At 54.5% G+C, this 22,853-nt stretch overlaps 7 protein-coding genes across 7 annotated transcripts; 3 read left to right on the top strand and 4 right to left on the bottom strand.

Annotated features, from left to right (window-relative positions):
• Window positions 1-291: 291 nt before the first annotated feature.
• Window positions 292-1,437, bottom strand: BJY04DRAFT_231969 (RTA1 domain-containing protein; the record flags this gene model as incomplete). Its single annotated transcript, XM_073719661.1, has 3 exons — window positions 1,070-1,437; window positions 772-1,020; window positions 292-722 (listed from the first exon to the last, which is right to left on the bottom strand). Exons 1-3 carry the CDS (start codon window positions 1,230-1,232, stop codon window positions 292-294), a joined length of 843 nt encoding a protein of 280 aa, XP_073565959.1. The 5' UTR covers window positions 1,233-1,437.
• Window positions 1,438-1,442: 5 nt separating this feature from the next.
• On the top strand, window positions 1,443-3,065 carry BJY04DRAFT_223366 (Zn(II)2Cys6 transcription factor; the record flags this gene model as incomplete). Its single annotated transcript, XM_073717675.1, has 3 exons — window positions 1,443-1,667; window positions 1,725-1,795; window positions 1,844-3,065. The coding sequence occupies 3 exons, from the start codon at window positions 1,443-1,445 to the stop codon at window positions 3,063-3,065; spliced, it is 1,518 nt and encodes a 505-aa protein (XP_073565958.1).
• A 581-nt stretch (window positions 3,066-3,646) lies between these two features.
• Window positions 3,647-5,053, top strand: psoB (hydrolase psoB; the record flags this gene model as incomplete). Its single annotated transcript, XM_073717674.1, has 1 exon — window positions 3,647-5,053. One exon carries the CDS (start codon window positions 3,647-3,649, stop codon window positions 5,051-5,053), a length of 1,407 nt encoding a protein of 468 aa, XP_073565957.1.
• A 119-nt stretch (window positions 5,054-5,172) lies between these two features.
• Window positions 5,173-17,562, bottom strand: BJY04DRAFT_223364 (putative hybrid NRPS/PKS enzyme; the record flags this gene model as incomplete). Its single annotated transcript, XM_073717673.1, has 7 exons — window positions 5,173-10,031; window positions 10,092-10,801; window positions 10,858-13,035; window positions 13,091-13,151; window positions 13,207-13,427; window positions 13,479-16,554; window positions 16,608-17,562. The coding sequence occupies 7 exons, from the start codon at window positions 17,560-17,562 to the stop codon at window positions 5,173-5,175; spliced, it is 12,060 nt and encodes a 4,019-aa protein (XP_073565956.1).
• Window positions 17,563-18,030: 468 nt separating this feature from the next.
• BJY04DRAFT_231967 (cytochrome P450) lies at window positions 18,031-19,704 on the bottom strand (the record flags this gene model as incomplete). The annotated part of the gene is made up of 2 exons (XM_073719660.1): window positions 18,031-18,446; window positions 18,507-19,704. The coding sequence occupies 2 exons, from the start codon at window positions 19,702-19,704 to the stop codon at window positions 18,031-18,033; spliced, it is 1,614 nt and encodes a 537-aa protein (XP_073565955.1).
• A 244-nt stretch (window positions 19,705-19,948) lies between these two features.
• Window positions 19,949-20,765, bottom strand: BJY04DRAFT_200456 (uncharacterized protein). The gene has a single exon (XM_073712929.1). It carries the CDS (start codon window positions 20,732-20,734, stop codon window positions 20,006-20,008), a length of 729 nt encoding a protein of 242 aa, XP_073565954.1. The 5' UTR covers window positions 20,735-20,765; the 3' UTR covers window positions 19,949-20,005.
• A 904-nt stretch (window positions 20,766-21,669) lies between these two features.
• Window positions 21,670-22,834, top strand: BJY04DRAFT_210798 (zinc-binding alcohol dehydrogenase family protein; the record flags this gene model as incomplete). Its single annotated transcript, XM_073714310.1, has 2 exons — window positions 21,670-22,244; window positions 22,303-22,834. 2 exons carry the CDS (start codon window positions 21,670-21,672, stop codon window positions 22,832-22,834), a joined length of 1,107 nt encoding a protein of 368 aa, XP_073565953.1.
• Window positions 22,835-22,853: the final 19 nt, after the last annotated feature.

The following is a 22,853-nucleotide window of genomic DNA, read 5'->3' as shown; positions in this document are numbered from 1 at the left end:
AGGCTTATTTGGCTCGGGTTCTCGTATATTCGTACTGTCATCCCTTTCGGTCTTGAATCACTGTCTCCACTACCTAAACTAACTAGTTAGATCGTGAGACTGTCGATCCTAAGGTCACCGTGTCTATTTCCACTTTTGGACCATATATCTATGACTGGACTGCTTGGGGGAACCCCCGCCTAGAGTTTCTATGGCCGATTCTGGAAGATCATGCATTCGTAATATAGAATTATTCTCTAATATTATACATCTAATCTACTACACCAGTCAGCCGTACACAAGCATGCTCATCTAAACCCCATCCTTCCCCTGCAACTCATACTCCCTCCCCTGCCTCCTCTCCAGCAGTCTGGTAATTTCACTCGGATGAAACCAATTAAACACCACCATCGCCACAAAAATCAACAGCGCATCAAACACATACAGGTACGCCTCATGCCGCAGCAGATACCCGCTGTGGCCCTGCACATACTCCACGAGCCGAAACACCGACCGCACCATGATCAGCCCGCTGGTCGTATACAATACATTCAGATACCGTCGCCAGGGAACAGTCGGATCGCGGCATCGTGGGATGGGGTACCGTTTTAGCTTGAGGTCGAAGAACCCGGCTGTGACGATGAACAGTCCGAAAAAGAGGATCTGCACCACCAGGCCGACGACGATGATCTTGTCGCCGAGTTTCATGCCATCTAGGGTGCCCATTGCTTGGACGCCGCCTCCTGATAGCTGTTCAGTATTGTGATTATATAATTGGAGGGATGGAGCTACCGGTCCCTTGTAAAAGGAAGGAGAGCACGTCGCCCGTCACAAAGAGTTTCGTCAGCCACTTCTTGCTGAGCAGCGAGTGGGACTCGGCGTCGAGGACGAGGATGATGCGCCCGAGGAGCATGTAGATTGAGGCGGCGAGGAGGGCTGGAGCGAGGAGGAGGCAGATTGACTGCATCATGTAAGGGCCGAGGGACCAGTCGGGGGATTCTTTGCTGGATAGTGCGCGGCCAATGTAGCCCATTGCTTCGACTGGATGGGTTAGTTTGAGTGGGACAGATCGGGTTGATGAGGGACATACGTATTCCCCCGATCACATAGGGAACGAAAGACCAGGTTTTGGTGCGGAAGAGCTGGATAGCGTGCCAGAGGGTGGTGATGCTGAAGAGGATGGCAAAGGCGACGGCGCCGCCCATGGTCGGGTCATAGTGGTAGAACTTGAAGGAGATGGTTTCGTCGGACATGGTGGTTCGAGATGTTCTGTCCGAGAGTTACTCAATCGGTGGTGCTTAAACATGAAGATATATATTTTGATGGATATAGCGGGGGATCCACTTCGTATGTTCGTATAGGCAGTGGGCCCTCATGAAAAACCCAGGAGCCTAAGGGGTAGCTATGAATAGATTATAATAGGGGAGAAATCGACAAGAGTGGGAAAAGAAAGCAAAGCAACAATGTTCTTCGTGGAGAGAGAATTCGTATTCGGGAGGAAATCCTCTGCCGACCGGGATCGCGAGTCGTCCTCACCTTCGCTGACCACCACCACCACCAACACCACCACCATGTCCACCACTCCGTCTCCACACAGCCAGGAGAACTCACAACGGCGAAAGCTTCGTCGCGTACGTCATCAGAAATCCCGCCATGGTTGTTACACCTGTAAGCAGCGACGCGTCAAGGTAAGTTCCTGTTTTCTGGCCAGTGGCGAGAGGCGCGACTGACGCGCCCGGCGACAGTGCGATGAGCAGCAGCCTGTCTGCGGCGCCTGCGCCTTCCGAGGCGAGCCTTGTACTTTTCCTCCAGTCTTGTAAGCTGTTCCTGCATTTGCTGAACTGCTTATGCTGACAGCATGAAGCATCCCGCAGCAGCCAGCCCCCGCGCTGGAAACGGCCCTTCCGGGTCTGTCCACGACAGCGCCCCTCGCTAGCCAACCTCTCAACATGACTGACATGAGCCTTTTAATCTTCTTCATCAAGCAGACTTCCAATCAAAACAGTCTCCAACCCGCCCGCCGTCGAGTCTGGCAGCATATCGTCCCGGAGATGGCTGCCCAGGAGGAGTACCTGATGCACCTCGTCCTTGCACTGGCCGGCGAACATGCTCTATACGAGGCTGTATCCGCTCCTCCTGCCGTCCCCCACCTGAGTTACCACCGCGTCATCGAACATTACCAGAAAGGACTTGAAGGTTTTCGGGACGCTTTATCCAGAGCAACCTCAGCAACCGCAGAGTACGTGTTCTGCGGCGCCGCCATCCTCGTGGCCATCGCATTCGCCTCCCTGTCCATGCGAAAGGAAGAGATCGCAACACCAGCGCTGGCAGGCGACAGCGAGAGTGCCAGCCAACTCCCAAATATCAACTGGATGTATCTAGTGCGCGGCCTGACCGGCGTCATCGGCGATCACTGGCACACCCTCAGAACCGGAAGACTACGGTGCCTGCTGACCTACATGTATGCCGCCGAGAACACACAGCTCCTTCCGGGTTTGCCGTCACCACCGTACCATTTTCCTCGCTTAGCAGTGATGAAGCCGCCTCATGTCTTCTCTATCTTTGCCCAAGGCGCCATGCACGCCATTCATTCTCTCCGCGCCTTTGCAGCTACCCTCAGCTTCCCAGCCCCAGACAGCAGCCCGTCCACCCCGTCCAACGACCCACCATACGACCACCTCAACAGCATCAACATCATAGAGAAAATCTATACACGCATCCTGAGTATTTTCCAACTCTCTCCCAGCGAGCGCGCCGACACCTGCTCCCCGTCGATGGACCTACAAATCGACCTTGAGGAGAGCGCACTCACATCGTGGCCACACTTGGTCTCGGACGTTTTCCTTGCAGGTCTGCGGCTGGATCCAGGCCAGCAGATTGGAATTGCGGAAGCATTTTCATACACCCTTGTCGCGCACTTCTACATCACTGGTCTTCTGGTTCAGGATGTGTGGTATTATGATCGCGGGTTCCGGGAGGAGATTGCACGGATTGAGATGCTGGTTGCGTCGTCGGGGAATAGTGACTTGCAGGCGTTGATGGAGTGGCCGAAGGCGGTGGTTGATGTTGGTAAGGTCGGTGATTAACTGGACGGTTTCGAGACTGAGCGAAAGTCCCGCGTTTACTCCATGGACAGCGTGCATTGGCAGTCTGACATTGCACGCACGCGCCTATGTATAGCATCGGACTGCCAATGGTAGGACGCTGATTTCACAGGGCGCTGTTGCGACATGAAGCCACCACCGTATAACCTGAACCAAAATAATTACCTAGTATGTTAAAAGCCGTCTCATTCTAAACCGACATAGCTTACCGTTGCTACATAGCGAATGCGCAGCGGTATAGACAAGCAAGCATAGAGACCACGCATCGAGAAATCTAGTATGGCAGCCAACAGTCTTACAACAGCCAACAAGCTGACAAGGGCACTGCAATGGAGGACCGGACCTACCTGCTATCACACCTTCTACAGTTGACAGCCCTTTTACCTCTCCCCGAGCCCGACTCCGAGCCCGACCCCGAACCCAGAGTAAGGAAGCACGGAGTCAAGAGCATACACCCACCAAGCCAACGACACAACCACAGCCACAATCACAATCACCCACAGCCCAAGAACAACTCAAACCAAATACTGCCAAATCAAACCAGCCACCTGCAATCCATCAAAATGCACACCTTCTCCCCCTCCAACTGGCTGAACTTCGAAATCCTGCGCATCCTCGCCACAACCCCGCTCGCCGGCGCTGAAACCGAATTCTTGTCCGCAATATCGCACATCAGCACCAGAAGCGCAACCTTCGAACCCTCCTGGCGCGCCGCCTGGGACGCCCAAGCCGCCCGCGCAGAGAAAACCGCCCTCCGCTGTTTCGAGGTCGGAAACAAGATCCTCGCACGCAATGCCTTCCTCCGCGCGGCGAACTACGTCCGGGCGAGTGGGTATATGCTGACCAGTCCTCCTGCCCAGAAGGAGGAGGACAAGGCCGGGGCCGGGGCCGGAGGCATGAAAGCAGGAAGGGATAGTGCTGGGAGTGGTAGTTCAAGAACCCAACACCCGCTCGCGCTGCCCATCGCCGAGCGCGCAGTCGCCCTATTCAAAAGGGGTATCAAGCTCTTCGACGGGCAGGTCATCGTTCTTGAGATCCCCTACCCGGGTGGGGTTTTGCTGCCGGGGTATCTCTACCTCCCTCCCCCTTGGAGACGAATCGCAGAGGCTACAGAACACAGCACCGAAACTGAAGCTCCACCAGCAAGAGGAAAGATCCCCCTCCTGATAACATGCGGCGGCGCAGACTCCACCCAGGAAGAACTCTACACGCTGCACCCATCCATGGCAACCGAAATGGGCTACGCATGCCTCACCTTCGACGGACCAGGCCAGGGCCTCGTTCTCCGGCGCGATAATCTCCCTCTCCGGGCAGATTTCGAGTACGTCCTGCGGCACGTGTTGGATTTCCTAACGCGGTATTCCTCGGAAAACCCACACCTGATGCTCGATCTCGACCGGGTTGCCGTCTCGGGCGCTGCGCTGGGCGGGTATTTCGCGCTCCGGGCAGCGTCAGATCCCCGAATCAAGGCTTGTATCGCGCTTGATCCGGTGTATGATCTGTTTGAGTTTGGGACGAGGCATGTTGCGCCTTTCCTATTGCGAGCTTGGGTTGATGGGTGGGTTGGGGATGGGGTTGTTGATTTTGTGATAAACCTGGGAATGAGGTGGTCGGTGCAGATGAATTGGGAGGTTTGCACTGCGGGGACATTCTTGGGTGTTGGCTCGCCGACAGGGGTGTTGAAGGCGATGAAGGTGTTTACGTTGAAGGAGGACATTCTGAAGAAGGTGACGTGTCCGACGTTGGTCTCTGGCGCGCGGAATTCGTTGTATCTGGATGTCGAGGGGCATACGGGGATGGTGTGGCGGGGGTTGAAGCATTTGGGGGAGAGGAGGAGGCTGTGGGTTGCGGAGGGGGTGGAGGAGGGGTCCTTGCAGGCGAAGATGGGGGCTTTTTCGGTGGGTAATGAGAAGACGTTTGCGTTTTTGGATGAGATTTTTGGGGTGAGGAGGGAGGTGTTGGAGTGTTAGGTCGGACTACCTAGGGGGCATATCAGGTGCGGTGAAACTGTACTTCTTGCTTGCTCATTGCGTAGTATTGATGATTTTGGACTGCGGAAGAACACGCTGAAAAGAACTGCATTGTCTCCTCATGCTATATCTTTGATCAATCTGGTCATGAGAAATTCCCGTCCTGATGAACCCTTGAGTAAATGTCCAACCATGCTCTCCATCCCAAGCACCTCTGCCCTCTTCACCCACTCCTCCATCTCCAGCACGGTAAAGGCCTCGCGTGCTTCCGCCTCCAGGACAGCCTGGATCCTATCACTGCGAACCTGTACCTCCCCACTTTCGTATACATACTGAACCCCCGCGTGTCTGGCCGGAGCGACAACGACCTTCACAATCTGATCCGCCGCCCGCTCCACAGAGATAAAGTCGTAGAAGCCCGTAACCAAGTCCAGCCGTGGTAGAGCACGCAACATCTTAGCATACTTCAAGACCGAGCTCATCATGTCCGTAGCTGGCGCTCCGGGACCGGTTATGCTTGACGGCCGGTGGATCACGACCGGCATGCTGTACTCAGTGTGCATTTGCTCGAGATGGACTTCTGACGCCCATTTGGATGCAATATACCCGTTTGATCCGTCTGTTGGAGGCGGAAAGTCTCTCACAGAAGTAGCAGGGTAGCTCTGTTGTCCCGAGAGATAGGTGACAGCGCCTGTAGAGACGTAATGGAAGCGCAAGCCGTGTTGAACGGCCCAACAGGCGAGCTGTTTCGTTGAGTCTAGATTTGTCTGCCGTAAGGAAAAGTACGACTTGAGGAAGGAGACATCAGCGCCGTTGTGAATGATGGTGTCAGCCTCGGAGAGAATCGATGCTGCTGTGTGTGGGTGCAGGCCGAGTTCAGGGAGGGCGAGATTGCCTTGGTGGATCTGGACTTTGGAATGGGAGAAGATAGGATCGTTATACCGTTTGGAATCTCGCGAGGCGATGCAGTGGACCAGTTTGATTAATGGTGCGTTGACTAGTCGCTGAAGCAGAGCACGTCCGAGGAAGCCAGTGGCTCCTGTGAGAATCACGACACAGGGTGCAGAAGAGCCGAGCGTTGGCAGAATTCTCAGAGATGGTGCGACGGCCACTTCAGTGGTCCAGTCAATCTGTAGGGTCGTGTTCTCACGCTTGTCGTTCTCGTCAACAGGTGGACTAGTTGTCGCCATTGCAGCCGATTCATCTGGAGGGTGTGTAATACGAAGGTTGGCGTCAATGAGCTGCGCCATCTTGCCCAGCGTGCTTGCATCAAACAGCTGCACAACCGGGATCTCGAGATCAAAAGTCTGGCGCATTAAAGGCTGCAACTTAGCCAGCAGCAAGGAAGTGCCGCCAACATGGAAGAAGTCTGAGGTAGCGTTAATCTCGAAATGGCCTGTTGCCTCCTTACCCAGCACCTGTTTCCAAAGCTCGAACAGCTGCTGTTCTGTTGTACCTTGCGAATGAGCATCACCACTATCGGGTATATCGACTTGCTTCTGCGGCAGAGCAGCAAGAGAAACCGCCAACCGGTCCACCTTCCCCGAGGCCGTCCGAGGCAGCTCATCCACTGCAATAAGCATGGCCGGATGCATGTACCGCGGTAGCGGAAGCTCGCCCAGCAGCCCCCGGAAGAAGGTGTCACATTCACTAGGGCCTCGCTTAGACATTACCTCAGCATGGGCAACGAGGACCTCATCCCCAGAGACCCCCAACTTCCTCACAGAGACAACGCACTGAACAATCTCTCCGCGCGATACAGATACTAGTACAGCCTCGATGTCCCGCAGATCGCACCGCAGGCCACGCAGCTTTACCTGCGTATCGCCCTGAATCCTTCCTTCGATCTTTAGAGTCCTGTCTGCCCTTAACCTCCCCTTGTCTCCAGTCAGGTGCATTCTCGTCCAGCCCTTGTCGGCAAAAGAGCTTGGAGCATGTCGATCATTAATGAAGCGTTGCTGATTTAGCTCTGCCTGGTTAATATAGCCTGCAGCTACACCCATCCCGCCGATGGCAATCTCACCGGGCATTCCGACGAGCTGGGGGGTGTGGTTTTCGTCGACGATATACGTGGCGATATTTGATCGAGGCCAAAAGCCCGGATGATGGGTCCAGCTCTGTAGCTGTGCGAGGTTGAACTCGCAGAAGTGGGAGAAGCATGTAACTTCTGTGGGCCCGTAGCAGTCAAGCAATACGAGGTCGGATTTGTTCAGTTGTGCAAATGCACGAGCCACCGCGTCCGTGAACGGCTCGCCGCCTGATATTCCTAGTTGCCAGGGCGAGTCTTGTAGACTGGGCAGAACATCCGAGTTAATCCATGAGATGTACTGCGATGGGGTTGCAGCGGTTAGGGTAATTCTTTCGGAGAGTATCAAACGTGAGATTGCTGTCGGGTCGTTGCGGCTGGCTTGCGGCACAATGTAGACGGACCCGCCGGAGCAGAGCGGCCAGAGGACCTGGTCTAGGGACATGTCGAAGCTGAAAGAGGACTGTTGCAGAACGTGCAATGGATGCACCATAGGCAGCCATTTATCTGTGAAGCCCTCGATGTGGCTCTTGACAGAGGCGTGGCTGATTTCAATGCCCTTGGGCGTTCCTGTGCTCCCGCTGGTGTATAGTATGGCGATTGGGGCGTCAACATTGGAGAACTGCGGTATAGCGGACCTGTTTATCGTCGTCTGCAGCAGGCTGACATTGAGCGTTTGTATCGGTGGATGTATGGCCGACAAAGCCCCTTGAGTGGCGGTCTCGACAAGTATCAAGCTCGGCTGACAGTCATCCAGTATCGCCGGCAACCTCTTGCTCGCGATCTCCGGATCAAGCGGGATATATACCCCTCCGAGTCGAAAGATCGCAAGCATTGAGCACACCCAGTCAACGGACCGGTCCTGAAACACCCCAATCCTACACCCTTTACCAACCCCAAGATCCACCATCCGCAGCGCAATGCTACTCACACGAGAATGCATCTCCCCATAGGTCAGCTGCGCACCATGTCCATCCTTGAGCGCCTGCTGACCAGGATAAAGCCTCACCATCTCTTCAATCCGATCAGACACGCTCCCATCCCATCCCCCAGCGCAAAAGCCCCCGCGCCCAAGCGCAACCGCAGCCTCAACATCCGCTCCTGTAAACAACGGCGGGCGAGTAGCCTTCATCGCCGGATTCTGCGCAAACGCAGTAACCAGATTCACAAACGCGGTCACCAAAACCTCCGCATCGGCCTGCGTGTACAGCGTATCCTGCACAAACAACCTCAACAACGCATTTCCACCGGCATTATCCACAACATCGAAACTCAGATCATAGGCTGTCTCCCCACCGCCAAACTCCAGCCAATGCGACTCGCACCCGCAGAACCTACGCGCCTCTGCGATTCCCTGTCTATAGTTGAAGAAGACCTGGAAGAGCGGACTCGCCGTTGACGAGCGCGGAACTTGTAGCTCGTTGAGCAGGACGTCGATAGGGACATGGCTGTTCGCAAACGCCGCCTGAGCTTTTGATTTCGTGTCGCGGACGATCTCGCTGAATGTCGTTGTATGCCGCGTTGTGAAGGAAATTGGGAGGAGGTTCAGGTAGCAGCCCAGGCCGTGGGACTTGGTGCTGGGTGTTCGGCCGGCGTCTGCGACGCCGATGCAGAAAGTTTCGGTGGTGCTGAAGCGGGAGAGCAGGATTCGGTAGATGGCGAGGTAGAATTGGAAGGGGTGGACCTTGAGCTTGGTGCATGTTGTGTTGATGCGGGCGGAGAGGGTTGGTGAGATGCGGTAGGAGGCGATATGGGAGGCGTATCTTGTGAGTGAGGGACGAGTGGAGAGCGTTGAGAGTGTAAGGAGAGGGAATATTGGTGGCGATGGGGTGAGTTCCTTTTGCCAGAATTGTAACGCCTGGGCCCATTGGCCGTCGGCGTATTGCTGTCTCTGGGTTAGGGCATAGTCTGGGTATTGCGGGATGAGGGATTCGCTATCCAAAGCGTTGGTGTAGGCGGCTTCTAGATTGGCGAAGAAGATCTCGAAGCTGATGCCATCCATGTTGATGTGGTGGTAGCCAAGCAGGATATAGTGGGTGTCCTCTGACAGGGTCAGCAGGATGATGCGTAGAGTCTCGCCTCGTGCGAGGTCGTAGACGTGGTTTTTTAGGGACGCAAATTCGGCAGACACTGTATCTTTAGAGGAGATATTCCTCTGCTCGAGGTGGACAACAGCGTTTGCCATGACATGTTGTAGGGGCTCGTGGTTGTCGTTTAGGTAGAATCTTGTGCGCAGAGACTCGTGCTGCTGGCCGAGCACCTCCACAGCGCGTCCAAGCTGTTCTACGTCGAGACGGCCAGTGAGTTCTATTGAAGTCGTCACATTGAAACATGTCTTGTTCTCGAGCAGGAAGGTGAGAAACCAGAACCGTGACTGGGCAAAGGACATAGGTAGAGTCCGTTCAATGGTCTCCTTGATCACTGGGGAGACAATCAAGATGGACGACTCGGATGAAACAGACGGGTTGGGGCTTATGCAACCGGGCTCGGGAGAAGACAGGGAGTTTGGAGTAGGGGGAAACTCCTGCTCTAAGGGAAGCTTCTCGTCGTCCATCACCTGGGGGACTTCGTCGGTGGTTATAAGTAACATAGGATCTGCATCTTTAACCACTGGCATCGAGACTGTTGGAATACTTGCGTCCACCGGAGGATCTGGGGCAGCGTGCTCAATGGACTCATGAGTCGTCTCGAGAACAGCTGGGCGATTTCCATTACTGAGGTTCGGAGCGAGGTCTAAAGCCAGAAGGCCCTGCGCGTGCTCGAGCAGCTGCCCCATAGTTGCACCACTGATGATTTTCAGCACGGGCATGTCGACATTTAACTCCTTCAAAAACCAGGATCGTAGATCCACAGCGATCAGAGAGTCGATGCCCAGTGCATCCGCACCTTGGTTGATGATATTCGTGTCTGTTGAGAGTTGCAGTGTGGTTTGTAGTTTCTGCACGATGGCGTCTGGTTGACACACATTAGTATATCAAGGAACATTCTCCAGTGGAGGGCATTATTACAAACCTTTCAAAACATCATAAACATCCTCTGCAGATGTGGCCTGTACGAGCCGAGCCCTGACAGATGCTGTAGCCACAGGACTACCTCCGACGAGCGCCGTTGCATCCCGATGCAGAGCCATATGGGAGAAAAACGGATTACCGGCAGTATCTGGTTTATCATCGTCGTTGGCGTCAATATAGAATCTCCGCAATCCTGTAAAGTACTCCGGGTTCACCTCACTACCTGGTGGGCTCGCCACAACCGCCTCGGCGAAGATCTGATGGAAGTCCTGCTCCGCCATCCAGTTGTTGCCTCCTTTTTTCAACAATATTTGTTGCGCCAGTGTCAGTTCGCGGGCGATATAGCCAGTACCTAGAATAGCTCCAATATGAACGGTAGATGCAGCAACACCGCGTCTGCGTCTTTCGGCGGCAAGACCAACCAGGAACATGTTTGCGGCGGCGTAGGCGGATTGGCCTGGACTACCAGTGATGCAGGCCATGGAGCTGAGGAAAACGAACCAGTCCAGAGGCGTGTCGTGGAAGATCTCATCCAAGTGCTGGGCGCCTAGGACTTTTGGGCGAATGACCTTGTGCGTGCGTTCGAGGTCAAGGCTCTGGAAGAGCGTGTCGTGGAGGACCATGGCGCCGTGACAGACTCCTGCAAGTGGCGGAAGGGCGCGTCGGATTTCTCGATTCGCAGCAGCGAGCGACTTGCGGTCGGTTACATCACTAGACCTGCGTTAATCCCTAACTTGGAATGGATAACAAAGCTATGTAAGACTAACCTTGATACAATCTTCAATGTCGCCCCCTCCTCCGCAAGCTCATCAATCCAGCGAGCATCAACTTGCGGATTACGACTCGAGATGGCAATATACCTTGCTCCACATTCTACCATCCATCGGCACAGAGAGAGACCCAGAGCACCTGTGAGCCCAACAAGCCAGTAGGTGCGATCAGCCCGGAATAGTGGCTTGGAGTCAACAGGCTGTACATCAATGGGCACTGGTAGCTGTTCGTTCCAGTCTATAAACGATTCAGCGCCAGCATCATCCCACTTGGCCTCTAAGAGATGCAGTGACAGGAACGTCCGGGTGTTCTCTAGCTCTGGCAATTGCATGGTAGAACCTTGCTGCACACATTCATGGAGTATATCCGCCAGTGCAACCCCCGACTCGGTGTCGTTGAGTGATGCATGCACACTGGTGAGATTGTCAAGTGTCTGGAAAGGTATATTTCCGCTCAAGCATTGCCGTACTCTTCGAATCCAGCGAGCGTCACTGCATGCTACCAAGCGCGAGACACCCAAAGGCAGAAGAGAGCGCATTTGCCGATTGGAGGCCGTAGGGTAGATCCTTACTGTAGCCAACTTGTCGAAACCGTCAGCTTCCTGTGAGAGTAGAATCGTAACCTCAATCCTGTGTCTCGACCCTGCACTCATAACCGCATGGGCAACCGATAGACTGGGGTCCATGACAAGGACCCTTGAGCCCGGCGTAAGATCGACAAGCATTTCTTGTGCGAGTATTTGATAGAACATTGCGGCAAGATCTCCAGATGCTTGTTCTTTGTCTTTCGGACAAGGAAACACAGAGGACCTGCTGAGCTCAAACCGGGAGGATAGAGAGGTAGACAGGGCGAAGACTCTTTCACCAGAGGATACGAGGTCACCAACCAGGAGGTACAAGTATCCAATGTTCCTCATCTTCACAGCTCTCAAGGTGGAACACAATGTCTGAAACAGAACCATATCCTGTGCCCTCTTTTCCAGGTAAGGGACAAGAGAAGACATCGGCCTGAGTACTAGTTTGCCGCCATCGGCGATTAGCTCAACTGTCTCATCTCCAGGTAGTATAGATGCAGTAATCCTGCGACGAGCCGAATTATACCTCGCATTCAGGCCATCGCTCATTCTCGCCCGCAAAATCAGCTCTCGAGATCCGTCATACGCCAGCTCACCCTCAATGGACCAAAGCAGCTCCCTTAGCGTCCCCAGCTCGTCCCATCCACCTGCTGCCACAAGGCGTATTAGAGCAGCTGCAATGCGGCTCGCATCGAGACTATCCGCCATATTGAGATCCAAGGATTGCACCCGCAGATGCCGCATTTCCTTAACCACGCAGCGCAGCGCGCCCAGCGACATACGTGAATAAGGGCTGGCGCACTCACGCTGGCCGATCGTTACCCATATCACATTCTTGCATCGCTCAAACACGGCCTGCACGCCGCGTAGGACGCGCTCCGTTATCGATTGGAAGATCGGTGCATCGTACTCCTCCAGCAGAATCAGATTGCCTCCCAAGGGGAGCTCCATCTCGGAGAGTGCGGTGAGAGACGAGATGCGAGTAACGGTCTTTGCGTACTTCTGCAGTAGGGACTCAATCTTCCTGCCGCAGTCCCTCGTTGCAGCCGAGGAGCCCCCAATAACAGTAAGATGACCCAGACCAACGCCCTGACCACTAACGGACAACGGATCCCGCAGTAACAGGACCCTATCATCAACTGCCTGTGATACAAGCGCAGAGAACGGGAACAGCCCGCGAGAGTCCTCGCTCTTGACGTGGTCAACCCCTGAGAACCCGTTGTTCTGCAACAAGGCCGCCCACTCTGAGAGCTCAATGCAGGGGGATAGTGTTCGTCCGTCATCAACCCCCCGCCACCACCCGGGTAGCCCGCCGAAGATAAACCCGAAGCGCAGTGGGTTGTTGTCTGTTATCTCGAGAAGGAGGAGGTACCCTCCGGGTTTCAGAAGGCGGCGTACGTTCTGTAAGGTTTCTTCTAGAACCGCGGTCGCGTGCAGGACTAGTGATCCGATTACGAGGTCGTATGACTGCTCGTGGAATCCCTGCGTCGCGATGTCTTTCTCGATGTCGAGGACTTTGAAGATCATTTTTGCGCCGTGGGAGGTGAAGAGGGTTTTTGCCTGGTCGAAGAAACCGCTTGATATGTCGGTATAGGTGTATCTAGTTTGACCTTAGCATGTGCGTGCTCCATCATTTGGTTCTAGAAGCAACTCACGACCCAAATGCCGATCCCATCGCTTTCAAAATTGACCGCGTGGCACCTCCAGTACCGGCTCCTGTACGGAACGTCAGACCTAAACAATACGCAAGAAGAGTGAGCATTGGACTAACCAATCTCAAGCACATTCATCATGGGATATCGGTGCCCTATCTGTTTCGCCGTCGCCGCAATCTGATCCAGATACTCTGGCATCCCATGGCCCCGGACATAGAACTCATTGAGCATGTTCTCGTGCAGCATATGTTCAAGCAGCGTCGTCTCGCCGCGAATAGCAGCAACCACATTCTCTCCAACCGCTCGCATCAGACGGAGGTCAATGCTCTCAGGGTATCTAATCTTATCAGCAACTCGATCTTAACCACTAGCACGAAATACCACCAACCTTTTCAAGATCTCGTCAATATCTACCTGTGTATCGCTCACCCAACCCCCCTGTATCAGACTCGACAACCCACTCGACGCACGAGAAAGCATCGTATCCGTGTACGAAAGCAGGTGATTGAAATGCTCCTCGCACGTCTCACGATCCGCCCGCGTAACGCGATCCTGTATCTGACGAAGATAGAAATACGCCACGCGCTCAAGCACGTATCCAATCTCATAGTCGATGTCAGCATTACCTGGTAGCGAGAGCGCGTCTGGCAATGCAGATTCCCAGACTGGATGGGAGTAGATATGCACATCTGTGGCTTCGCTGTGCGGGACCATTGGTCTTGTGCGCAGCCCTTCTAGTTGTAGGAGTGGGTGCTCGCCATCTACGGGGTAGATGTCTACATCGCCGTCGACCTTGGCGCCGTCGTCGCTTGCTATAATGGCTATGGCTTTCATTGTCGTGCCGGCGGTGGAGTTGGCGAGGCAGAGAGTGGGGTTGATGGTGATCCGGGCAACGGTTGTTGGAAGCTGGATGGCTGAGAGACGGCCGTCACCTGGGTAGCTGTGCGCGAGGAGGATGGACTGGATTGCCGTGTCCAGGGTCGCGGGGTGGATGAGGAGGTTTTCTGTGGCATTTGAGTCTGGGACGTGGACGTAGGCTGTTCCCACGCCGAGTTTCCTATTCATTCCTGATAGTGTTTTGAATGGGCCGGTATAGCCGTAGCCGTAGGAGGAGAATGTGTCGTAGAAGTACTTAGGGTCTATTGGGGTCATGGCATATAGTTGGTCTGTGGCTGTGGCCGGGAACGACGAATGAGGAGCTGGATCACCGTAAATAAGCTCCAGCGCGCCACTCGCGTTGGTCGTTAAATGGCTGGAATCACCACCCGTTGCTGAGAGGAATGTAAACTTTGCTGTGAGTAGGGAACCTACCCTGGATATCTCGGTGAGAGAAACCATCGTCTCCACGGCTGCGGTCTCACTATCAAAGACCAGAGGCTGTCCGATTACAAAGTCGCGAAGCTCAATTGTCTGGATGTTCTCATTATCGGAGGCACGACGCGCTGCCTCGGAAGCTGCGCTCATATAGCCTGCCGCGGGAAATACTATTTGACCTTGGATCCGATGGCCCGGAATCCAGGGTAGTTCGCGCGGGTGGAGATAGTTATTCCAGCGCATCTGCTCGTTTGAGGAATTGGGGCACGCTGTTCCTAGAAGTACATGCGGTGGGAGATCTCTCTGGTTGAATGCCTTTGCAATTCGTGATTCATGCCAGTAGATGCGATCATGATCCCATGGATAGGATGGCAGGCCATGTATCGTCTGAGGTGACTGGTGGGTGCCGTTCATCATCTGGTTATAGTTGGCAAGACTGAACGCTTGATTCCCCAGAGAGGTCCAGATATAGCCGAGGGCGGTTGTAAGAGCCTCCGTGTCGTCTGTGCCGCGTTTGAGTAGGCCAGTGTATGGAATGATGGTACCGGAAACCTCACTGATAACCTGACTGGCCGGGCCTTTTAGGGCTGGGTGGGAGCCGACCTCAATGACGAGATCGAACTGCTCCATCTCTAGCACCGCTTGAAGGGCTTGCGAAAATAGAACAGGCGAAACCAGATTATCGACCCAATATTGATCTGCTAAACTTGACAGGATCGCAGCCACATCTTGGGTATGCACGCTGGAGATCCAGCGGCACCGAGTCGGTTTCTGCGCAGAGATCTTGCACCGTTGTAACGAAGCAAGATAGGGTGCCGAGCAAGGAAGCATATGGTGCGAGTGATATGCTCTGTCGACCTTCAGGATTCTTGCGAACCTCTTCTCCTCTTCCTTAAAGACCACCTGGGCTCTCTCCACGGCATCGGCATCTCCGGAGAGGGTCACACTGGTAGCAGCATTACTCGCGGCAACGCAGATCCTCCCACGCAGCCGCTTGGTGTTGCAAAAGACTTGCGCATCCTCGTACGACGTCCCCACGGCAATCATGGCACCAGCTTGACCGTCCTTGCCGGCAGCCAAATGCAAATGCAGACCTCGATAATAAGCCACTCGTATAGCGTCTCGTGCGGAAAGGCAGCCCGCTGCGTATGCTGCGCCGATCTCGCCAGAGGAATGACCGACTACCGCTACAAACTCAATCCCTGCTGCCCGCAGAATGTCAACGAGGACTATCTGAACAGCCGTGCATAGGGGCTGGGAGAAGGCGGCTTGGTTGATCCGAGATGAGGCTGTCTCTGCCAGGAGCTCTTGCTCAAGAGACCATGCAGGCCTGTCTTGTTTCGGTAACTCCTTCAAACTCCGATCGAGTGCTCGAAGAATTTGTTGAACTGCTGGGTACTTGGTTACTGCTGCCGCCATACCCGGCCACTGTGCGCCTTGACCGGTAAAAATGCCCAGCACGCGTATTGCACCTGGTGTCTTCAGAGTGCTGGTATTGACAGTCACCGTTTGTGTCTGATCCTGGGTGAATTCGTCCAGCTTGGCCTGAAGCTCGTCCAGACTGGCTGCCGCCAGGTTAACTCGCATGGGTAGGCAGCTGCGCCGGGTAGTAAGCGTATAAGACAGCGCCGCCAGGTCGAGCGCCGGCCTTTCTGCAATAAATGCCGACAGGGACTCTGCGATGACAACCAAAGCTTTCTCCGAGGAACCCGAGAGAGGGAACATTCGGTACGCGCTGAGACTGTGAGGAACCATGGACCCCCTATTATTACGAGTAGGAAATACAGCGCTCTCCAGGATACAGTGTGCATTTGCACCCCCAAACCCAAACGAGTTGACACTTGCTCTGCGTGGTGCTCCGGGCTCGACCGTTGGCCATGCTGCTGCGGAGGTCAAGATCTGCAGATTCCCGTAAAAAGGCTTGACGGCTGGGTTCAAATGGTCAAACCAGAGATTGGGGGGGATCATAGCGTGCTGCAGGGCCATCACAGCCTTTATCACACCTGCTAATCCAGCAGTCCCTTCCGTATGGCCTATCACTGTTTTGATGGAGCCTACATATAGCGGCGTACTAGCAACGAGGTTGTTGCCGAATAACGCCGTATGGATTGCCTCTGCCTCCTGCGGGTCACCTGCAGGGGTACCAGTTCCTGATCAGACTAGACATCAGTGTCTTGTACAAAGATAGGGCAAGACAAATTACCGTGTGCCTCGAAGAACTGTGGCCGGTCCCGCGCGATGGCCAAGTCTAATCCAGCTTTGCGGTATGTCGACTGAATCAGCTCAGCTTGAGCAACTGCACTGGGCATTGTAATCCCCTTGGTCCTGCCATCCTGATTGACCGCGGTTTCACGAATGATGCCCTCAATCCGGTCACCGTCTTCCAGCGCTGCACTTAGTGTCTTGAGCACAACACACGCGATGCCTTCCCCTCGGGCGTATCCATTGGCTCGCTCATCCCACATGTAGCTTCTACCGTCCGGCGAAAGCATCTGGAGCTTGCTCTCCGCGATATACGGGGCTGGACCCAGCAGTAAATTTGCGCCCGCCGCGATCGCAACCCTTGATTCCTTCGAGCGGAGGACCTGTACTGCTTGATGCACCGCCACCAAACTCGATGAGCAGGCAGTGTCAATCGTCATTGACGGGCCAGTCCAGTTGAAAAAGTATGAAATTCGATTCGATATGAGACTCCGTGCCGTGCCCGTTGCAAAGTACGTCGGGAAGGACTCAACATCATGCCCCAATATATCTGCGTAGTCGGCACACATCAGACCGACGAATACGGCTGTCGGCGTCCCGTGCAGTTGTTCCATGGGGATACCAGCTGCCTCGAGAGCCTCGTACACGGTCTCAAGAAGGAGGCGCTGCTGTGGGTCGATCGAGCTCGCCTCGACGGGCTTTATGCCAAAGAACGCGGCGTCGAAGCGCCGGTGGTCTTCAGTAAGGAGGTACGAGTGGCGCACGTTGCTGGTGCCGTGGTGCAGATTGTCTGGGTGGTAAAATGCTGCCCCGTTGAATCTGGCGCTTTCAGGGAGGATCTCCGTGCGTAAATCGGGGGGGTCTTTTAGAAGCTCCCACAGCTTCGAAGGCGTGTTTGCGCCTCCTGGGAACCGGCATCCCATGCCCACTATGGCGATTGGCTCGTTGTGCTGCATGATTTGAGTTTTACCCAGGTGGTCGCAGTTGTGTTAGGATGCAGGGAGTGTTGATGGTAGACGCGTCATCCTCTGCTTTTTTATAGAGTCTTATCCCTGCAGCTCCCCTCATGGCTGGTTGCAATATAGGGGAACACTCCGAATTACGCTCGGTGCTTACTGACCGAGACCGAAGGTGTAAGACACGCCATTGCTTTTTTTTTTCCCTGTCTCCGACTTTGTTCGGTCCCATGGTCATCCCTCCCACTGTGTTCGGGCAATGCTTGCCCGTACGGATAGTAGGTGCAACAATGGTATCTGGTATGGTTTGAAACAGTACATACTCGAGGGAAAACTATACCAAGGAGAAAGGTCAAGTAACTAGCTAGCTACATATCCATTGAACAATCTCCACGTACCCGAGTATCTCGTCCAGTAATCACAGATGAAAGATTCCCAACTACAGGCCACAACCATAAAGTCATCACGTTAGACCTTCCTATCCCTCAACACCAACCTCGCCTTCAAATCCGGATCCCAACTCCCCTCCGGCACCGCGGCCTTTGCGCTCTTCCCAGACCCCTCGGCAAACTTGAAGTCATACTGCATGATCAACGCAATCAGCACGACCTTCATCGTACTATTCGCAAACAGGCGCCCCGGGCACGACATTGCCCCATCGCCCCAGAGCGGCGACTCAGGGCCCATTGCAACAAACTGGAATTTCTCTGCACCTTCCTCCTGTCGCAGCTTGTCATGACGCAGAGGGTCGAATTCATCTGGCGTCCCCCACAGCTCCACGGAGCGATTGATGTGGTGCATGTCGACGCAGATAGCTGTGCCTGCGGGTAGAGAAGGACCGATGGAGAGCTTCGTGGGAGATTGGATAATGCGGTTAAGGACGACTATATATCTGGGATTAGTTTAGTTCTCTGTAAGAGACCAAAGAAGATAATATCACGTACAAAGACTCATGGCATTCAGCCTCAGCGACTCGCGCATAAAGCTATCCAGCTTGCGGAGCTCGGCAAGATGCGACTTTGGCAATGCCCCGTCAACTGTCTTCTCTCGTAGTTCCTGCCTCAGCTCCTCGACCAGCTCTGAACGCGAGGCGAGGTCAAGGATGTTGAGGTGTGTCGCCACAGCGACGGCAAAATTTGTCAGGAATGCAAGAACTGTATAATCATCCGCTAGCCGACGCACGGTCACATCCTCCGGCTTATACCGACTCATCAGCGCCGCGGTGAATGGCACCTTGCGGTCCTCAGAAACAGTAAGCAGGCGTTTTTTGGACTCTGCAGCGCGGAACTGGTTCATCTCCGCCCGGAGCGTCGGCCCAAGAAAGCGGCGCATTTTCCACTGCGTGACAATCACAGGGAGGAAGGCGATTGGGGCGATGGCGAATTGCAGAAGCTCCGGAACGTAGCTCATTGCCACGGCGCCCATCAGGGCACGATAGATGAATTCGAGGCTGAGATGGCTCCATTGCCGGGTCATTTCGGGGTTCTCTCTTCCCATGAAGAAGGATGCGTTTACGGTGGAAATCATCTCTAGCACTGCCGGGAAGATCTCCATCTCGGTCCAGTCCGAGCATGTGCCCACGCGCTCCTTCACGGCTTGTTGTGCATCTATCTGACGAGACGGAGCCATGGTTGGGAGACTGCGCGCAATGTCAATCTTGATGGAGTGTAACAGCGCCGTCGTTTCCCGGCCGATAAGCGTGTAGGGCGCGAAGAACTTCCTGGAGAGATAGGCCGGTAGTGAAGCGGTTTGTAGCGGGAGCTTCTTTATCTCCTCGTACATGTAGGATGGAAATACGACGAGAGGAAACTGATCGGTCTTGATGATGTACGGCGCATTGGGTGTCGAGAGTCTGGCGTCCGTGATGACTTTCATGAGATCACAGTTTGCGGCTTGCGAATCACCAAGGATAGGAAGACCGAGGCTATACACGGGTTTCGGCTTTGTGATAGCGACGGCAACCTTACACACCGAGTAGATGGACCAGAGGAACAGGACCCAGACGACAATACGTTCGGGGAGGGAGGCGTTGCGGTGCCTGGCTTGGAACATCATGAGGAGCATTTGGCCTCTGGTCAGGCGTAGCGGGGCCAGCGATTGCTGGACGATGTGGTATTGCTCCCAAAGATCGGAGAATAGCATGTTGAGTGACTGGTTGATTTGGGCGGGTTGTGAGAATAGGTCAGGTTGGGTACATGTGTATATGTCTCATGAGCTGAAGATATATCCAGGGACGGCCACCATCGACGATCATTCGGCGATGCACAGGATACACCGAAATGCCGGCCCTGCGTCTGACACCCCGATTCGTTGATCTATCTTATGCCGTATTGACTAGCTAGCAGTCATACTATAGGGTTCTCGTACGGGTTCAGATGGTAGCATTGTAACAGAAATGGCATTCTCGACTATGGAACCGTACGTAGGAAATACCGAAACCATTTCACTCCGCATACTGCCTCTTAAACAAGGGCGAGCTATCCGGAAAGGTCAACGCTTCAGTCAGCGCAACGCCCCGGAACTGCTCCAACCCTACAGGCCCTCCACTCGACCGACCACAAAAGCCACTCCCTCCGCGACCCTTGCCCAAAAGATACTCAAACGCAATATTAGTATGCTCAATGATAAAAGTCCAATGCTTCTTGCGGCCCGGCGAAACCAACTCCAGCTCATACCCAGCTACTTTGTCCCGCAGCGTCCCCGTAACCTCCCCTCCGTACACCTTGCTCATCAGTACATAGTCCTCCGTACCAGACTCTTCACCTACCGTACTAGCAAACAGCGTCTCACCGTCTTTCATCAACAAGACAGAAGTAGTTTTCTTCCCATCCACAATCCTCGACACCGTCGTCCAAAACGACAGCGCATAAGGCCCCGCCTTCAACCGCACCGCATTCATCGACTTTAGACAAGTAAACCAGTTAAACGGCCCCCAGATGCGGTTATGCCCTCCGAGTCCATCCCAGGTGAATTCTTGGCCAGCCACCACCAACGCAACCTTGACATCGCCAACAGGGATCGGCTCTTCCCAGTGGAAATACGGCGCGATCTCCGTAGCCCCAGTGTCAGACGGCCATGTCTGCGCATTCGCGTAGCGGGGCAGACTCCGGCTGTTCATGACAATGTTCCCTTTGAGATCAGGCGTGTCCATTCCAAGCCGCAACCGACTCATATCTTTGGTCACCTCAAAGGTGTATTTGAACCCTTTACCTTGCCATGTCCCTGTGGTCCCATTTGAGCAGGAAGTGACAATAGATTCGGAGGCATAGTCAACGCGACCCCACCGCGTGCCATTCGCGTACGTCAGCTCAGCGCTCAGACGCAGATTCCCAAAGCCCATAAGAGAAAGGCCTGGGTCGCGGTAGAAGCCGAAGATGAAGGAGTTCATGCCGTCATCAGAGACGCCGTCGAATTCCCACTGCTCTGTGACGCTGCCGTTGAGGGGCGTGATTTTGGGCACTTCGAAGTCGTCTAGCGGGTTCGTGGAGAGGGAGATTGGGGAACCTGGCTTGGCCATTTCGAAGGCGGTTATGTGGCTCGTTGTGCACTGGATCTGCGTCCCGTTTTCGCCTGTGGTAATGGCAGCGTTGCTGAGAGGCCATTGGGCTTCCCAGTGGCCGGGGAAATTGTATTCCCACGCGCTGGCAATCGCGCCGCTGAAGAGGGCAGATAGCGCGACCACGGCAGCGTACATGGCTAGGCCTTAGATAAATTCAGTCAGGTATAGAGGTGGAATATTTTGATGAGATGGTGGTTGGGGCGTTCGATTGTTCGAAAAGTGTTGGCAAGTAGATGCCACTACCCATACCCTTACCGACTGCAAATAACCCCGACTCTTCAGACTTGCAAATTCGGCTTAAATCTTCGGCTATTCCTCCGAGTCCGAATACTTTCCTTCTCGTTGCCGAGTAGCCCGAGACCGAATGCATTAATTGTGCACCAGTTCGGGCTGCTGTCGGTGGATAGGGACTGATCATCGCCGTACCATGAAGTCATGGTTCAGCGCCTGACGTATAGACTCGGAGTGTGTAGCTCGTAAATTAAAACTCCTGTTTCATCTTCATCTGACTGATCAAGAATATACAAATGGAGGTCTTAATCGCAAACATGCCACCGCCACTCCTCCCCAAGACCCAAACCGCATACATCCAAACCGCCAATGGCACGCTCAAACTCACCCCCTCGGCGCCCCTGCCTCATATCCCCGCAGACCGCATGCTTGTGCGCGTTATCGCCGTAGCCCTCAACCACTGCGACTGGAAAATGCCCTCGCGCTTCCCTTGCGAAGGCGTTGTCAATGGAACCGACTACGCCGGGATCATAGTCTCAATAGGTTCTGAAGTGGCAAATCTCCCCACGAAGCCAGCTTGGAAAGTCGGCGACGCAATATTCGGCGCCTGCCACGGCGCGAACCCTGTTGATCCACAGTCTGGTGCGTTTGCGGAATATCTGCGCGCTGATCCGGAGCTTGTGTTCCGGAAGCCGCAGGGTATGAGCTGGGAGACAGCGGCAGCAATCGGGTGTAGTGGGATTGCGACGCTGGGGCTGGCGCTATTCTGGAAAGGGGGGATGGAGCTTTCGGGCTCGCCTGAGAATCCTGTGACGGCAGAAGATGCGGAGGAGGTTCTTGTTTATGCGGGTAGTACATCTGTGGGGACGATGGCGATTCAGCTTCTGAGGATGTACGTATGATATTCGCAATAATCAGGAGGAACGGGGCTAATCATGATAATCCAACAGATACGGACACAAGCCAATAGTCACCTGCTCTCCCCACAACTTTGCCCTGGTCAAGTCGTACGGCGCTGACACTGTCTTCGACTACCACTCGCCCACCTGCGGCGAGGAGATCCGACAGCACACGAACAATGACCTTGAATATGTTCTTGATCCCATAGTCGAGGCCCCTACCCAGCGGATTTGCTACCGGGCCATTGGAAGGGCCGGAGGCCGTTACATTGCCCTCGAGGCCTGGCAGCCCATGAACCATACTCGCCCCTCCGTGGAGCCGGCATTTATCATGGGGCCGGCGATCATCGGGAGTCATAGCCCCCTGCCAAACGGGTATGGGTTTGAGGCGGACGCTGAGAAGCGGGCGTTTGGGATTGCGTTTTACGCGCAGATTCAGAAGTTATTAGACGAGAGGCGGCTGAGGGCTCATCCCGTCAGGGTGATAGATGGTAAGTGGCAGGGGATACTAGAAGGATTGGAGATGCTCAAGAACAAAGGGGTTTCGGGGCAGAGGCTTGTGGTGCTTTTGTCACAGCCTTGAATACATGTAATTTCGGTGT

Source organism: Aspergillus karnatakaensis (genome assembly GCF_047715665.1).
Source record: "Aspergillus karnatakaensis strain CBS 102800 unplaced genomic scaffold BJY04scaffold_71, whole genome shotgun sequence".
NCBI classification, from domain to species: domain Eukaryota; kingdom Fungi; phylum Ascomycota; class Eurotiomycetes; order Eurotiales; family Aspergillaceae; genus Aspergillus; species Aspergillus karnatakaensis.
This window is presented reverse-complemented; position numbering and strand designations above follow the sequence as displayed.

What these genes read in the sequence shown, in the direction of transcription:
- BJY04DRAFT_200456 (XM_073712929.1), bottom strand. Translation starts at nt 20,734, where the DNA reads ATGAGTCGGTTGCGGCTTGGAATGGACACGCCTGATCTCAAAGGGAAC.